At 57.2% G+C, this 17,632-nt stretch overlaps 1 protein-coding gene across 1 annotated transcript in view; it reads right to left on the bottom strand.

Annotated features, from left to right (window-relative positions):
• cyldl (cylindromatosis (turban tumor syndrome), like) overlaps nt 1-17,424 on the bottom strand; it is a 144,744-nt gene extending 127,320 nt beyond the window's left edge. Inside the window, 4 exon segments of the mRNA XM_072508049.1 lie at nt 5,413-5,518; nt 6,307-6,600; nt 11,353-11,833; nt 17,217-17,424. Of these exon segments, the coding sequence (XP_072364150.1) occupies nt 5,413-5,518; nt 6,307-6,600; nt 11,353-11,832 (880 nt within the window). The 5' untranslated portion in view covers nt 11,833; nt 17,217-17,424.
• Between the last annotated feature and the right edge of the window lie 208 nt (nt 17,425-17,632).

The following is a 17,632-nucleotide window of genomic DNA, read 5'->3' as shown; positions in this document are numbered from 1 at the left end:
CAGGGGCACAGATAGGCGCTTCTGTGGACGTGAAAGAGACTCCAGGATGGTATGTTGCCTCCCTGGTGCCAGGGTCCAGGATGTCTCCGAACGGATAGAGGGAATCCTGAAGGGGGAGGGCAAACAGGCAGAGGTCATTGTACATATTGGTACTAACGACATAGGCAGGAAGGGGCATGAGGTCCTGCAGCAGGAGTTCAGGGAGCTAGGCAGAAAGTTAAAAGACAGGACCTCGAGGGTTGTAATCTCGGGATTACTCCATGTGCCACGTGCCAGTGAGGCTAGAAATAGGAAGATAGAGCAGACAAACACGTGGCTAAACAGCTGGTGTAGGAGGGAGGGTTTCCGTTATCTGGACCACTGGGAGCTCTTCCGGGGCAGGTGTGACCTGTATAAGATGGACGGGTTGCATCTAAACCGGAGAGGCATAAATATCCTGGCCGCGAGGTTTGCCAGTGTCACACGGGAGGGTTTAAACTAGTATGGCAGGGGGGTGGGCAAGGGAGCAATAGGTCATAAGGTGAGAGCATTGAGGGAGAACTAGGGAATAGGGACAGTGTGGCTCTGAGGCAGAGCAGACGGGGAGAAGTTGCTGAACACAGCGGGTCTGGTGGCCTGAAGTGCATATGTTTTAATGCAAGGAGCATGTTGGGGGTATACTACAGGCCTCCCAACAGCCAGCGGGAGATAGAGGAGCAGATAGGTAGACAGATTTTGGAAAAGAGTAAAAACAACAGGGTTGTGGTGATGGGAGACTTCAACTTCCCCAATATTGACTGGGACTCACTTAGTGCCAGGGGCTTAGACGGGGCGGAGTTTGTAAGGAGCATCCAGGAGGGCTTCTTAAAACAATATGTAAACAGTCCAACTAGGGAAGGGGCGGTACTGGACCTGGTATTGGGGAATGAGCCCGGCCAGGTGGTAGATGTTTCAGTAGGGGAGCATTTCGGTAACAGTGACCACAATTCAGTAAGTTTTAAAGTACTGGTGGACAAGGATAAGAGTGGTCCGAGGATGAATGTGCTAAATTGGGGGAAGGCTAATTATAACAATATTAGGCGGGAACTGAAGAACATAGATTGGGGGCGGATGTTTGAGGGCAAATCAACATCTGACATGTGGGAGGCTTTCAAGTGTCAGTTGAAAGGAATCCAGGACAGGCATGTTCCTGTGAGGAAGAAAGATAAATACGGCAATTTTCGGGAACCTTGGATGACGAGTGATATTGTAGGCCTCGTCAAAAAGAAAAAGGAGGCATTTGTCAGGGCTAAAAGGTTGGGAACAGACGAAGCCTGTGTGGCATATAAGGAAAGTAGGAAGGAACTTAAGCAAGGAGTCAGGAGGGCTAGAAGGGGTCATGAAAAGTCATTGGCAAATAGGGTTAAGGAAAATCCCAAGGCTTTTTACACGTACATAAAAAGCAAGAGGGTAGCCAGGGAAAGGGTTGGCCCACTGAAGGATAGGCAAGGGAATCTATGTGTGGAGCCAGAGGAAATGGGCGAGGTACTAAATGAATACTTTGCATCAGTATTCACCAAAGAGAAGGAATTGGTAGATGTTGAGTCTGGAGAAGGGGGTGTAGATAGCCTGGGTCACATTGTGATCCAAAAAGACGAGGTGTTGGGTGTCTTAAAAAATATTAAGGTAGATAAGTCCCCAGGGCCTGATGGGATCTACCCCAGAATACTGAAGGAGGCTGGAGAGGAAATTGCTGAGGCCTTGACAGAAATCTTTGGATCCTCGCTGTCTTCAGGGGATGTCCCGGAGGACTGGAGAATAGCCAATGTTGTTCCTCTGTTTAAGAAGGGTAGCAAGGATAATCCTGGGAACTACAGGCCGGTGAGCCTTACTTCAGTGGTAGGGAAATTACTGGAGAGAATTCTTTGAGACAGGATCTACTCCCATTTGGAAGCAAATGGACGTATTAGTGAGAGGCAGCACGGTTTTGTGAAGGGGAGGTCGTGTCTCACTAACTTGATAGAGTTTTTCGAGGAGGTCACTAAGATGATTGATGCAGGTAGGGCAGTAGATGTTGTCTATATGGACTTCAGTAAGGCCTTTGACAAGGTCCCTCATGGTAGACTAGTACAAAAGGTGAAGTCACACGGGATCAGGGGTGAACTGGCAAGGTGGATACAGAACTGGCTAGGCCATAGAAGGCAGAGGGTAGCAATGGAGGGATGCTTTTCTAATTGGAGGGCTGTGACCAGTGGTGTTCCACAGGGATCAGTGCTGGGACCTTTGCTCTTTGTAGTATATATAAATGATTTGGAGGAAAATGTAACTGGTCTGATTAGTAAGTTTGCAGACGACACAAAGGTTGGTGGAATTGCGGATAGCGATGAGGACTGTCTGAGGATACAGCAGGATTTAGATTGTCTGGAGACTTGGGCGGAGAGATGGCAGATGGAGTTTAATCCGGACAAATGTGAGGTAATGCATTTTGGAAGGGCTAATGCAGGTAGGGAATATACAGTGAATGGTAGAACCCTCAAGAGTATTGAAAGTCAAAGAGATCTAGGAGTACAGGTCATTGAAAGGGGCAACACAGGTGGAGAAGGTAGTCAAGAAGGCATACGGCATGCTTGCCTTCATTGGCCGGGGCATTGAGTATAAGAATTGGCAAGTCATGTTGCAGCTGTATAGAACCTTAGTTAGGCCACGCTTGGAGTATAGTGTTCAATTCTGGTCGCCACACTACCAGAAGGATGTGGAGGCTTTAGAGAGGGTGCAGAAGAGATTTACCAGAATGTTGCCTGGTATGGAGGGCATAAGCTATGAGGAGCGATTGAATAAACTCGGTTTGTTCTCACTGGAACGAAGGAGGTTGAGGGGCGATCTGATAGAGGTATACAAAATTATGAGGGGCATAGACAGAGTGGATAGTCAGAGGCTTTTCCCCAGGGTAGAGGGGTCAATTACTAGGGGGCATAGGTTTAAGGTGAGAGGGGCAAGGTTTAGAGTAGATGTACGAGGCAAGTTTTTTACGCAGAGGGTAGTGGGTGCCTGGAACTCACTACCGGAGGAGGTAGTGGAAGCAGGGACGATAGGGACATTCAAGGGGCATCTTGACAAATATATGAATAGGATGGGAATAGAAGGATACGGACCCAGGAAGTGTAGAAGATTGTAGTTTAGTCGGGCAGTATGGTCGGCACGGGCATGGAGGGCCGAAGGGCCTGTTCCTGTGCTGTACATTTCTTTGTTCTTTGTTATGACAGATTTCCTTCCCTAAAGGACATTAGTGAACCAGATCGGTTTTTACGACAATCGATTCATGGTCATCATTGGACGTTTAATTGCCGAGGTGGGATTTGAATCTGGGTCCCCAGATCATTACCCTGGATCTCTGGATTACTAATCCCAGCAACATTACCACTACGCCACCACCTCTCCCTTGGTGTCAATGTGTATATATAATCACAGGTTGTCAATGAACCCATTTGGAACTAACACTACAGCCTCAACATTTACAGGGCACCAAGTGGATGGGTGAGTTAGGGAATGGGCAATTAACACTGGCCCAGCCAGAAAAGCCCACATCCCTTCAAGAATATTTTTAAATCTGGAGATGTGATGTGGGGATTCCGCATTTTGAATTTCTGCCTGTTTCATTGCCGGCAGCCTCGAGTGGCTGATCAGTTGTTGGGCAAGGAGGCCGATTGCCAAAGGGTGGGGAGGCCTGTGGCATTAGGCTGCGGTCTGGAGGGAGGGGAGGGGGCGGGTCGCGGCACCAGATCGCAGCCAGGGAGAGGAGAGGCCTGTTGCACTATCCCACGGCCAGGGAGAGGGCATTTATTTCCCATCCCCAATTGCCTCCTGTACTAGGCCGCAGCCTGGGAGTGGATTAGAGGGAGGAAAGAGATGGTGAACAAAGATGGGAGAGAAATTGTAGGTTGGGGGGGGGGGTCTGTATGGGTACATCCGACGACGTTTGTGGGTGCACAGGGAGCTTGGAGGCCTAAGGTGAAGCACGTCTGCTGCTCCTGGCCCCCATGCAGTGCTAGAAAGGCACTTATCGACTGCACTGGCTACTCTTTCTCCCTTCAGCTGCCCTGACGTATTGCTTTCAGCCCGAACATCTGAATAACTTTATAAATATGGGACACGCTGCCCGATTTTCATAAATAAATAATTAATCTCTCTCTAGCGGGCAGGTCGGTCATCCCAGAACTGTCCACCTCCCTTAGAAGCAGCTATCAGGGCTGGCTGAGGCAGGTTGCAAGTTTTTGAAATTTTAACTTTGCCCCTCACCCCTCCCTCCGACTGTGGAGGGAGTTCCACATCCCCCAGTATTCCTGCCTTAACATTGCAAAGTTCAGAGGGGCGAATTGCTCCCCTCCCACTAACAGGCTGGCAACCGCCCAAGACATCAAAATAATTACATTCCCAAACCAGGGGCCTCTGCCGCAGCCACTCCCCGTGGTCTTGATTCCCTCAATCACTACATGCAAAGAAATGTGTGAGGGTGGAGTCAATAATTACGCAGTTGCAGGTTCGCTTTCCCACAGACTTTCCTCCACCCTTATTACGCAGTTGCAGGTTCGCTTTCCCACAGACTTTCCTCCACCCTTTGTGGAAATGTTCAGAATAGCGAACTTCTTAACATTGGATTTCGGTTATTCGGTCACAGAAAGTGGGCGTCGCCGGCTGGACCAGCATTTGTTGACCATTCCTAATTGCCCTTAAACTGGGTGGTTTGCGCGGCCATTTCAGAGTGGGACAGTTAAGAGTCGACCACATTGCTGTGGGTCTGGAGTAACATGTAGGCCAGACCGGGTAAGGACGGCAGATTTCCTTCCCCGAAGGACATTGGTGAACCAGGTGGGCTTTTACGACAATTGTTTCATGGCCTACAGATATTATTAATTGAATTTAAATTCCTCCAGCTGCCGTGGTGGGATTTGAACACCCCGTCCCCAGAGGGTTAGCCTGGGTCTTACTACGCCAGTACCACCATCTCCCCCTTTCATACAAAGACAAATCATTAAACACCATGGGCAGCACGGTAGCACAAGTGGATAGCACTGTGGCTCCACAGCGACAGGTTCAATTCCCCGTTGAGTCACTGTCTGTGCGGAGTCTGCACGTCCTCCCCGCGTGTGTGCGTGGGTTTCCTCCGGGTGCTCCGGTTTCCTCCCACGGTCCAAAGACGTGCAGGTTAGGTGGATTGGCCATGATAAATTGCCCTTAGTGTCCAAAAAGGTTAGGAGGGGTGATTGGGTTACGGGGATAGGGTGGAGCGAGGCTTCTGGGCAGCAGCTGTTCATCGTTCTGCCGTTTACGTCTCCTCTGGACACACACACACACACGCACGCACGCACGCACGCACGCGCGCGCACGCACGCACGCGCGCACGCGCACACACACACACCCCCCCCCCCCCCCCTCTTCTGGCGCATTGAGACTCACAGTTACTCCGCTTGATGCTCTCCATTGGTTGAAGCATGTCTTCCTTTATGACCGACTCCAGTGGCACCTTCAAGGGCATCATCGATTCCTCGCCATCCAGCTGGTTCTGCAACAGAATGGAGCAACCCTCAGTTTGAGCTTCCACACGTCAAGGAGAGTTCCCGCTGATGAGAACACTGTTCCGGAAAGCTAAAATAGTGAGGGGAAGACAGAGAATGGGGGGCCTCAAATGCCTCGAGGGCAGGTCCCCAAGTTCCAGCTTCCCCCCTTTGCGCACCAGTGTGCACAACAGGCACTCCCTAACAGCAACTCAGATAATTGTGGGAAACATACCAGCCAAGGTACCCCAGGAGATCGCCCACATCCAGGGATCCTGAATGAGAAGGCCAACGGGGCTCTGGTTGAAAGATGGGACCTCCGGCAGCGCAGCGCTTCCTCAGGATTTTCGGCCTAGATTCTGGGCTCAAGTCTCTAGAGTGGGTCCTGAAATAACTCCTGGCTCAGAGGTGGGAGTGCTACCCACCAAGCCGCTACTGAAGGCCCACTTACAAGGGCAACCATCCTCTGACAGAACACCCCGCCCGAATGAGTATTGGCGTTGACGTATCCGAGTTGGAGTAGGGTAGGGTTGACAGAACTCAAAGCCACATCTACTTTACCTCAGAGCCTCTCTGCTCCAAAGTCATAACCAAAACTACAGACAATAGCAGGATTTTAATTGTCCAGCAAATTACAGTAGGTGAGGAGAGCTTAATATGTTCGCCAAATCAATCCCAATAAATGTGGTCTCTGGGTGTGATCAACAGGGGTCCAATCACCTCCACTCTGGCTGAGACGTGCGATGTCCTAACGCACCCAGATGAAAACCCATTTGCCAATGACAGTCTCACTCACCGATTGAAAGTTGACCAGCACCGCCGTGCCCCCATCCATGACCCCGACCACTGTCCCATCCTTCAACTCCTCTTCTACGTAGACAGCCACGCGGTCTCCAGGGTTCACTGGGTGATCCGCCCAAGGTTCCTTGCTGTTGACGGTGCCCGCGCTCACGCACTGTTCCGCATCTCCGACGCTCCATCGCCGTTTGACCTTGTTAAATGGCACAAAGATGCCACACCCTTTCTTGCAGCTGAAGTGCTGGTGTCCGCCAAGCGTTCCATCGCATTGATCATCTACTTCCCCCTCTACCTGCAAATGCAGAAGAATTAAAATAGGGAGGAGCCCCCAGTAGGGGGGGGTGGCGAGCACAAGGGTCCGGAGAGGGGGGGGGAGGCGGGCAGGGGGCGGGCAGGGGGGGCGGAGGGGGTGGGGACGGAGGAGAGGGCACGGGGGTCCGGGAGGAGGAGGAGGCGGCAGGGGGGTCCGGAGAGGAGGGAGGAGGTGGGCAGGGGGTCCGGAGAGAGGGAGAGTGGCAGGAGGGACCGGGAGGAGGCGGGCATGGGGGTCCGGGAGGAGGCGGGCAGGGGGATCCAGGGAGGAGGCGGGCAGGGGGGATCCAGGGAGGAGGAGGAGGCGCGCAGGGGGGTCCGGGGAGAAGGGAGGAGGCAGGCAGGGGGGTCCGGGGAGAAGGGAGGAGGCGGGCAGGGGGGTCCGGGAGGAGGGAGGAGGCGGGCAGGGGGGTCCGGAAGAGGGAGGTGGGCAGGGGGGTCCAGGAGGAGGGAGGAGGCGGGCAGGGGGGGTCAAGGAAGAGGGTGACGTGGCAGGGGGGTCCGGGAGGAGGCAGGCAGGAGGGTCCGAGGAGGAGGGAGGAGGCGGGCAGGGGGGTCCGGAGAGGAGGGAGGAGGCGGGCAGCGGGGTCCGGAGAGGAGGGAGACGGGCATGGGGGTCTGGGAGGAGGGGGGCAGGGGGGTCCAGAGAGGAGGGAGGAGGCGGGTCCGGAGAGGGAGGGAGGAGGCGGGCAGGGGGTCCGGGAGGACGGAGGAGGCGGGCAGGGGGGTCCGGAGGAGGGAGGAGGCGGGCAGAGGGGTCCGGGAGGAGGGGGGCAGGGGGTCCGGAGAGGAGGAGGCGGCGGGCATGGGGGTCCGGGAGGAGGGAGGAGGCGGGGAGGGGGGTCCGGAGAGGAGGGAGGAGGCAGGCAGGGGGGTCCGGAGAGGAGGGAGGAGGCGGGCAGGGGGGTCCGGAGAGGAGGGAGGAGGCGGGCAGGGGGGTCAGGGAGGAGGGAGGAGGCGGGCAGGGGGGTCCGGAGAGGAGGGAGGAGGCGGGCAGGGGAGTCCGGGAGGAGGGAGGAGGCGGGCAGGGGAGTCCGGGAGGAGGGAGGAGGCGGGGAGGGGGGTCCGGGGAGGAGGGAGGCGGCGGGTCCGGAGAGGGAGGGAGGAGGCGGGCAGGGGGGTCCGGGAGGAGGCGGGCAGGGGGGTCCGGGGAGGAGGGAGGAGGTGGGCAGGGGGTCCGGGGAGGAGGGAGGAGGCGGGCAGGGGGATCCAGGGAGGAGGTGGGCAGGGGGGTCCGGAGAGGAGGGAGGAGGCGGGCAGGGGGGTCCGGGAAGGAGGAGGAGGCGGGCAGTGGGTCCGGGGAGGAGGGATGAGGCGGGCAGGGTGGTCCGGGGAGGAGGGAGGAGGCGGGCAGGGGGGTCGGGGAGGAGGGAGGCGGCGGGCAGGGGGATCCGGGGAGGAGGGGGGAGGCGGGCAGGGGGGTCCGGGGAGGAGGGAGGAGGTGGGCAGGGGGTCCGGGGAGGAGGGAGGTGGCGGGCAGGGGGATCCGGGGAGGAGGGGGAGGCGGGCAGGGGGTCCGGGGAGGAGGGAGGAGGTGGGTAGGGGGGTCGGAGAGGAGGAGGAGGTGGGTAGGGGGGGTCCGGAGAGGAGGGAGGAGGTGGGCAGGGGGGTCCAGGAGGAGGGAGGAGGCGGGCAGGGGGGTCCGGGGAGGAGGGAGAAGGCGGGCAGGGGAGTCCGGGAGGAGGGAGGCGGCGGGCAGGGGGGGTCCGTGAGGAGGCGGGGAGGGGGGTCCGGGGAGGAGGGAGGAGGCGGGCAGGGGTCCAGGAGGAGGCGGGGAGGGGGGTCTGGGGAGGAGGGAGGAGGCGGGCAGGGGGTCCAGGGAGGAGGGAGGAGGCGGGCAGGGGGGTCCAGGGAGGAGGGAGGAGGCAGGCAGGGGGGTCCGGGGAGGAGGGAGGCGGCGGGCAGGGGGGTCCGGGAGGAGGGAGGCGGCGGGCAGGGGGGGTCCGGGAGGAGGCGGGGAGGGGGGTCCGGGGAGGAGGGAGGAGGCGGGCAGGGGGGTCCAGGGAGGAGGCGGGGAGGGGGATCCGGGGAGGAGGGAGGAGGCGGGCAGGGGGGTCCGGGAGGAGGGAGGGTGGTGAGTGGGAGGGTCTTGAGGGGAGGGACGAGGGAAGAGTTGAGTGGGAGGGTCTGGAGTGGCGGGTGGAGCCGAGCAGAGGGACCGGAGAGGAGGGAGGTGGAGATTGGGAGGGATAGGGTGAGTGAGAAGGAGGGTGTGAGGGAAGAGGTGAGTGGGAGAGAGGAGGAGGGAGGAGGTGGTGAGTGGGAGGGAAGTGAGTGGGAGGGAGGGAGGTGAGGGGGAGGGGGAGAAGGTGAGGGGAAGGAGCTCAGTTGGAGGGAGGAGGTGAGGGAGGGAGGAGGTGAGGGGGAGGGCAGAAGGAGGAGGTGAAGGAGGGAGGAGGTGAGGGGGAGGGGTGGGAGGTGAGGGGGAGGGGAGGAGGTGAGGGGGGGGAGGAGGTGAGGGGGAGGGAGAGGAGGCGAGGGGGAGGGAGAGGAGGCGAGGGGGAGGGGGAGGAGGGGAGGGGGAAGAGGAGGTGAGGGGGGGAGGAGGTGAGGGGAGGAGGGGGAGGAGGCGAGGGGGAGGGGGAGGAGGCGAGGGGGAGGGGGAGGAGGCGAGGGGGAGGGGGAGGAGGTGAGGGGGAGGGGAGGAGGGGGAGGGGGAGGAGGGGGAGGGGGAGGGGGAGGGGGAGGAGGGGGAGGGGGAGGGGGAGGGGAGGGGAGGGGAGGGGGAGGGGGGAGGGGAGGAGGGGAGGGGGAGGAGGGGAGGGGGAGGAGGGGGGGGAGGAGGGGAGGGGGAGGAGGGGAGGGGGAGGAGGGGGTGAGGGGGAGGAGGAGGTGAGGGGGAGGAGGAGGTGAGGGGGAGGAGGAGGTGAGGGGAGGAGGAGGTGAGGGGAAGAGGAGGTGAGGGGGAGGAGGTGAGGGGGAGGAGGTGAGGGGAGGAGGTGAGGGGGAGGAGGTGAGGGGGAGGAGGTGAGGGGGAGGAGGTGAGGGGGAGGAGGTGAGGGGGAGGGGGAGGAGGTGAGGGGGAGGGGAGGAGGGGAGGGGGAGGGGGAGGAGGGGAGGGGGAGGGGGAGGAGGGGAGGGGGAGGAGGAGGAGGGGAGGGGGAGGAGGGGAGGGGGAGGAGGGGAGGGGGAGGAGGTGAGGGGGAAGAGGAGGTGAGTGGGAGGGGGAGGAGGTGAGGGGGAGGGAGGAGGAGGTGAGGGGGAGGGGGAGGAGGTGAGGGGGAGGGGGAGGAGGTGAGGGGGAGGAGGTGAGGGGGCGGTGAGGGGGAGGAGGTGAGGGGGGAGGTGAGGGGGGAGGTGAGGGGGGAGGTGAGGGGGCGGTGAGGGGGGCGGTGAGGGGGCGGTGAGGGGGGCGGTGAGGGGGGCGGTGAGGGGGGCGGTGAGGGGGGCGGTGAGGGGGGCGGTAGGGGGGCGGTGAGGGGGCGGTGAGGGGGGAGGTGAGGGGGGAGGTGAGGGGGGAGGTTGAGGGGGAGGTGAGGGGGGAGGTGAGGGGGGAGGTGAGGGGGGAGGTGAGGGGGGAGGTGAGGGGGGAGGTGAGGGGGAGGTGAGGGGGGAGGTGAGGGGGGAGGTGAGGGGGGAGGTGAGGGGAGGTGAGGGGGGAGGTGAGGGGGAGGTGAGGGGGGAGGTGAGGGGGAGGTGAGGGGGGAGGTGAGGGGGGAGGTGAGGGGGGAGGTGAGGGGGGAGGTGAGGGGGGAGGTGAGGGGGGAGGTGAGGGGGGAGGTGAGGGGGGAGGTGAGGGGGGAGGTGAGGGGGGAGGTGAGGGGGGAGGTGAGGGGGGAGGTGAGGGGGAGTGAGGGGGGAGGTGAGGGGGGAGGTGAGGGGGGAGGTGAGGGGGAGGTGAGGGGGGAGGTGAGGGGGGAGGTGAGGGGGAGGTGAGGGGGGAGGTGAGGGGGGAGGTGAGGGGGGAGGTGAGGGGGGAGGTGAGGGGGGAGGTGAGGGGGGAGGTGAGGGGGGAGGTGAGGGGGGAGGTGAGGGGGGAGGTGAGGGGGGAGGTGAGGGGGGAGGTGAGGGGGGAGGTGAGGGGGGAGGTGAGGGGGAGGTGAGGGGGGAGGTGAGGGGGGAGGTGAGGGGGGAGGTGAGGGGAGGTGAGGGGGGAGGTGAGGGGGGAGGTGAGGGGGAGGTGAGGGGGGAGGTGAGGGGGGAGGTGAGGGGGAGGTGAGGGGGAGGTGAGGGGGAGGTGAGGGGGGAGGTGAGGGGGGAGGTGAGGGGGGAGGTGAGGGGGAGGTGAGGGGGGAGGTGAGGGGGAGGTGAGGGGGGAGGTGAGGGGGAGGTGAGGGGGGAGGTGAGGGGGGAGGTGAGGGGGGAGGTGAGGGGGGAGGTGAGGGGGGAGGTGAGGGGGAGGTGAGGGGAGGTGAGGGGGAGGTGAGGGGGGAGGTGAGGGGGAGGTGAGGGGGAGGTGAGGGTGAGGGGGGAGGTGAGGGGGGAGGTGAGGGGGAGGTGAGGGGGGGAGGTGAGGGGGGGGGAGGTGAGGGGGGAGGGGGGAGGTGGTGAAGGGGAGGAGGTGAAGGGGAGGGGGAGGAGGTGAGGGGGAAGAGGTGACTGCAGGGTCACAGCTGAGCAAATTTACAAACAGCATTGAAACAAAGCCATATCATTCAAAGATGATTGAAAACGGGGAATATGTGTAATGAGAATGTAGGAGTGAGTTACAGACTGGAATCCATTCGTGGGGTTTGTGTGGATGAATGGATACTCGAGAGGGACACTTGGTTCATCCTTCCATGAAGCCTACCTGCAACTCTATTCCAAGGAATGTTCCGGAAAGCTTTGGGGTGTCACATAGGCTTCCAGTGTACCTGACGATCCCTGGCAGGAGCTTGGATTCGTAGTCGACAGTCACCAGGTCACCCAGGTGGATGCGCCGTGCATTTTCTAACATTTCCTTCTCCAGGTAGAGGCTGAAGCGTACGGGAGACGGGCTGACGGCCAGGAGAAGGCCCGCATCCTGCTCGCTCAGCTGGTTCAGGCTGGCCACGTCCAGGGATAGGTGCACGTCCGCCTCCGCCAGGTGGAACTTCAGTTTGCGGCCTGGTGTCGGAGACTCTGTCTCTATATCCTTCAGGTATTCAGCCTCGGCAATAATAGCAATATTCCCTGCAGGAAAGACACGCTCGTTGATGGGCAAGTCCTCCATTAAAATGAAGTAAAGGTATTTCGTCTCTTTCTTACTGGAGAAGAACATTGTGGCTTTGGAAGAATCGATTCCAAACATCCTGAAGAATAGGAGAGAAACAGTTCAGAGATGGGGGTGACAGGGAATAAATAAACATGTCCTCTCAGATCTGTTATTCCCACTGGAGGAATTTACTCTCTGGACAATGGGCGAATCCAAGTCCAGCCTTCAATCCAGACTCGATTACAGGGACTGAGAGTCTGTCTCAGTCTCACACTTTCTGTTTATATCTCTCTCTGTTTGTCTGTTGTCTCTCTATCTCTGCTCTCTCTCTCTCGGTATGTTTCCGTGTCTGTTGTTCATCTGTCTCTCTCTGTTGCCTGGGACTCACTCACTGTCGGGCTGTCCACAAGACCATAAGACACAGGAGCAGAATTAGGCCATTCAGCCCATCGAGTCTGCTCCACCATTCTATCATGGCTGATATTTTCTCATCCCCATTCTCCTGCCTTCTCCCCATAACCCCTGATCCCCTTATTGATCAAGAACCTATCTATCTCTGTCTTAAAGACACTCAGTGATTTGGCCTCCACAGCCTTCTGCGGCAAAGAGTTCCACAGATTCACCCCCCTCTGGCTGAAGAAATTCCTCCTCATCTCGGTTTTAAATGATCGTCCCTTTAATCTGGGATGGTGTCCTCTGGTTGTAGTTTTTCCTACAAGTGGAAACACCCTCTCCACGTCCACTCTATCCAGACCTCGCAGTATCCTGAAGTTTCAATAAGATCCCCGCTCATCCTTCCAAACTCCAAGTACAGACCCAGAGTCCTCAACCGTTCCTCATACGACAAATTCTTCATTCCTGTCTTCTCTCGCTGTCTCCCCGTCGCCGCATGTCTGTCGCTTCCTCTGTCTGTCCCTACACGTCTGTTTCGCTGTGACTCCCTCTACACGTCTGTCCTGCTCTGTCTGCCTCTACGCGTCTGTCCCGCAGTCTGCCTCTGTACGCCTGTCCCTCCCTCTCCTGTCTCTGCATGTCTGTCCCTTCCTCTGCCGGGCTCCACACGTCTGTCTCGCTCGGTCTGATTTCTATCTGTCTTTCTCTCTGTGATGTGGAGATGCCAGGGTTGGACTCGGGTAGGCACAGGCTGTCTGCCTCTGTACGTCTGTCCCTCCCTCTCCTGCCTCCACACGTCTGCCCCGCTCTGTCTGTCTCTACACGTCTGTCCCGCACTGTCTCCCTCTACACATCTGTCCCGCTCCGTCTCCCTCTACACGTCTGTCCCGCTCTGTCTCCCTCTACACGTCTGTCCCGCACTGTCTCCCTCTACACATCTGTCCCGCTCCATCTCCCTCTACACGTCTGTCCCGCTCTGTCTCCCTCTACACGTCTGTCCCGCTCTGTCTCCCTCTACACGTCTGTCCCGCTCTGTCTCCCTCTACACGTCTGTCCCGCTCTGTCTCCCTCTACACGTCTGTCCCGCTCTGTCTCCCTCTACACGTCTGTCCCGCTCTGTCTCCCTCTACACGTCTGTCCCGCTCTGTCTCCCTCTACACGTCTGTCCCGCTGTCTCCCTCTACACGTCTGTCCCGCTGCCTGCCTCTACACGTCTGTCCCGCTGTCTGTCTCCGCACATCTGTCCCGCTGTCTGTCTCCGCACATCTGTCCCTCCTTCTGTCGGTCTCCGTGCATCTGTCTCGCTCTGTCTGATTTCTATCCATCTTTCTCTCCGTGATGTCAGACATGCCGCCGTTGGACTGGGGTGGGCTCAGTAAGAAGTATTACACCAGGTTAAAGTCCGACAGGTCTATTTGGAATCACGAGCTTTCCGAGCGCAGCGTGAGTGACGAGTCTGAAAGCTGGTGACTCCAAACAACCCTGTTGGACTTTAACCTGGTGTTGTAAGTTTTCTCTCTGTAGGAAGTGCAGAAAAGCAAAATATTATTTAAATGGAGACTCCAGAATGCTCGGTACAGAGAGATCCAGATGTTTTCATAAGTGAATCAAGATGTTCACATGCAGGAAGAGAAAGTAGTTAGGAAGGCAATTGGAATGTCAGCCTTTATTGCAAGGGGGAGGGAGTATAAAAGTAGCAAAGTCTTGCTACAACTCTCGCCACCAATGTCCTAGAGTACAGCATACAGTGTTTGTCCTTTTGCTGAAGGAGTTACACACTTTCATTGGAACCAGTTCAGAGAAGGCTCATTCAGTTGATTTCTGGACTGAGGGGTTTGACTGATGTGCAAAGGTTGAGCAGGTCGGGCCTCTATTCATTGAGGTATCGACCAGTGTGTGCCTGGAGTCACAGGCCACCGCGGATACCTCAGTGGAGAGCGTAGGGCCTCTGAGTCAGGAGGTTGTGGGTTCAAATCCACGGGCCTGGAGCACAGAAAGGATGGTGCGCTGTCGGAGGTGCTGTATCGTACAAGTCGTTAAGCCGAGCCCCTGTCTGCTCTCTCAAGTGGATGTGAAAGATCGCCGCGTGCTGTTTTGAAGCCAGCAGGCGGGTTCTCCCCAGTGTCTTGGCCAACGTTCATCCCTCAACCAACATCGCAAAAACAGATTACATCGTCATGGCAACACTGCTGCGGGATCCCACCATGCACAGATTGGCTGCCACATTACGACAGCAACTACACTTTTCAATGGCTGGGAATCACTTTAAGACAGCCCGAGGGTGTGAGAGGAGCTTTGTCCCAATTTGTACACAGCAGGATCCCACAGAAATCTTATTTGGGCTAGACAATCTGGTCTAATGGTAACCTTGATAATCACCCCTCCTTTAAGACTCCTCGCCCCTCTGCTTGGCCGAGTGTGGATTTCTATCACTCAGAATCGCTCCCAATGTAATCATAGAATTTACAGTGTAGAAGGAGGCCATTCGGCCCATCGAGTCTGCACCGGCTCTTGGAAAGAGCACCCTACCCAAGGTCAACACCTCCACCCTATCTCCATAACCCAGTAACCCCACCCAACACTAAGGGCAATTTTAGACACTAAGGGCAATTTAGCATGGCCAATCCACCTAACCTGCACATCTTTGGACTGTGGGAGGAAACCGGAGCACCCGGAGGAAACCCACGCAGACACGGGGAGGACGTGCAGACTCCGCACAGACAGTGACCCAAGCCTGGAATCGAACCTGGGACCCTGGAGCTGTGAAGCAATTGTGCTATCCACAATGCTACCGTGTTTCCCCACATTCAAGAGGCTATACAAATGCAAGTTGTTGTTGTACCTCACCACCTATAAGAATTTGAAGGGTCTAAAATTTGGACATGTTCCAGCTGGAACTGTTTCCAGGTTTGAAAATAGAAAGAGCTGAAATTGTGCATGAGTTTAATCCAAGTCTGCGTGAGGTTTAAATGGTTCAGGGTGGGAGCCTCCTTAATGGCAGGTTCTCTATCGGCCTCATTGCAATGTGGTGGCATTGGGTGGATCTAAATTCCAACAGTGACTACACGTTATGGGCTGCTAAGCACTTTGCAATAACCAGAGGCTAGGAAATGTTCTGTACGACTAAAAACCCCTTCCCCAACATATCAAATTAGCATCTGAAGAAGAATGGTCCAGGTTCCTCGCTCCACAGACGCTGCCAAACCTGCTGAGATTTTCCAGCATTTTCTGTTCCATCCCAGATTCCCAGTATTCTGCTTTTACATCAAAGTAGGTATTGGACCCTCGGAGCTAGCTTGAGAACAATAATAATAATCTTTATTGTCACGAGTAGGCTTGCATTAACACTGTAATGAAGTTACTGTGAAAAGCCCCTAGTCGCCACACTCCGGCACCTGTTCAGGTACACTGAGGGAGAATTCAGAATGTCCGATTCGCCCAACAAGCACGTCTTTCGGGACTTGTGGGAGGAAACCGGAACACCCGGAGGAAACCCACGCAGACACGGGGCGAACGTGCAGACTCCACACAGTGACCCAAGCCGGGAATCACAGAATTTACAGTGCAGAAGGAGGCCATTCAGCCCATCGAGTCTGCACCGGCTCTTATAAAGAGCACCCTACTCAAGCCCACATCTCTACCCTATCCCCGTAACCCCCACTTAACCTTTTTGTACACTAAGGGCAATTTAGCATGGCCAATCCACCTAACCCGCACATCTTTGGACTGTGGGAGGAAACCGGAGCACCCGGAGGAAACCCACGCAGACACGGGGAGAACGTGCAGACTCCGCACAGGCAGTGACCCAAGCTGGGAATCGAACCTGGGACCCTGGAGCTGTGAAGCAACTGTGCTGCCCACTATGCTACTGTGCTGCCCCAAAACATTACTGGCCCGTACGGGGATCGAACCTGCGACCTTGGCGTTATTAGCAGCATGCTCTAACCAACTGAGCAAACCGGCCGGTATATATCAGCCGGAATCAAACCTGGGACCCTGGTGCTGTGAAGCAACAGTGCTAACCACTGTGCTGCCCGTGGACTGACTGGCCTCCTTCTCCTATCTGTGATTCAAAGTGCATGACATATCAATGGCCAGCTCACACGCCTCTGTGTCACAAGGTTTCAGGTTCAAATCCCGCTCCAGGACTTGTGCACTAAACCTAGGCTAACTCACCAGGTGCAGTACCGAGAGGTTGCCGCACTGCCAGAGGTGCCATCATTCATATGAAACATTAAACCGAGGCCCCTCTCAGATGGATGTGCAAGATCCCACGGCAGTATTCAAAGAAGAGCAGGGCAGTTCGCCCTTCATCGTTAAAAACAAAACCCGGACGTTGTGTCACATTGCTGTCTGTGCGATCTTGCTGTGCACAAACGGTGGCACGTTTCTTCCGCGACATTTGACCGCCCGTCAGAAATTGGCCGTGGGATTTCTCATGCGCAAATGGTTGCCACGCTTCCTAGGTCCCAGCAGTGACCGCACGACAATGTTTGGCGGTGGGATCGTACCGTGCGCAAACGGTGGCACATTTTCCACACGGCCACGCGTCAGAAATTGGCCGCGATGTCCTTTGGGGCCTCCGGAGGGTGATGGGTGCTATATAAACGCAAGCGCCCTTTCATTGTGCGAGGGATGAATGCAAGTAGGCAGAACCAACCCAGCATGGACCATTCAGCCCATCATGGCCCATGCTAGCTCTCTGAAACATCTATTAAACCATTTCCACTGCCCTTTTCCACTCGGCCCCGCTGGTCTTTCAGATGTAAGCTGACTTGTGACACGAATAAAAGATTATTATTATATTAACTCATATATATATTTTTTAAGTTGCTACTGGATCCGTCTCCTCCTTTAGCTTTTAAGGCAGAACACGTAGAAAAATCCACCCCCAAACCACATTTAAAGTCACAAAGCGAAACTGAAAGTGAAAAACAATTAGTGCACAGACTGTCCTGAGACATGAACTCTTGTGTCTCTCGCTCCCTGAATTTTGTGCTCCTATTCCTGAAACTTGCCCAGTGCTGCTGAATGAGAGTGTGTTTCTGCGGTGCATTGTGCTGTTCTGATGAATCTGGAGTGTTTACCTGGGCCAGGAGCTGAGATGAAGCGATGGGGATGATCCTCAATGTTGCAGTTTGTCTCCTGTTACTCTGTATCCTCCCCACACACTCACAGACTGGATACTGGGGTCAGCTGCTACTGCCTCCCGGCCGCTCACTCCACGTTGAATCCACAACCTCTGCCCCTCCTGCGATTCACTCGCTGCTTCCGCCTTTTGGGGAGATTTAAAACACTTGACAGGTTCCTCTGGCACAGAGAGAGAGCTGGAGATCATCGCCCTCTGGAGGTCGGAGGTTCCAACTCCTGATGGCAGCAGAGGCCCCAGTCAGCTCCAAACAGACCAAAGTTAGCTCTTAACCAGCTCTACCCCACCCTTAACCAGCTCAAACCCCACCCTCCAACTGCCTTAACCAGCTCTACCCCACCCTCCAACTGCCTT

Source organism: Scyliorhinus torazame, chromosome 6, assembly GCF_047496885.1.
Source record: "Scyliorhinus torazame isolate Kashiwa2021f chromosome 6, sScyTor2.1, whole genome shotgun sequence".
Taxonomy (NCBI): domain Eukaryota; kingdom Metazoa; phylum Chordata; class Chondrichthyes; order Carcharhiniformes; family Scyliorhinidae; genus Scyliorhinus; species Scyliorhinus torazame.
The sequence above is the reverse complement of the archived record's forward strand: the minus strand, read 5'-3'. Positions and strand labels throughout refer to the sequence as shown.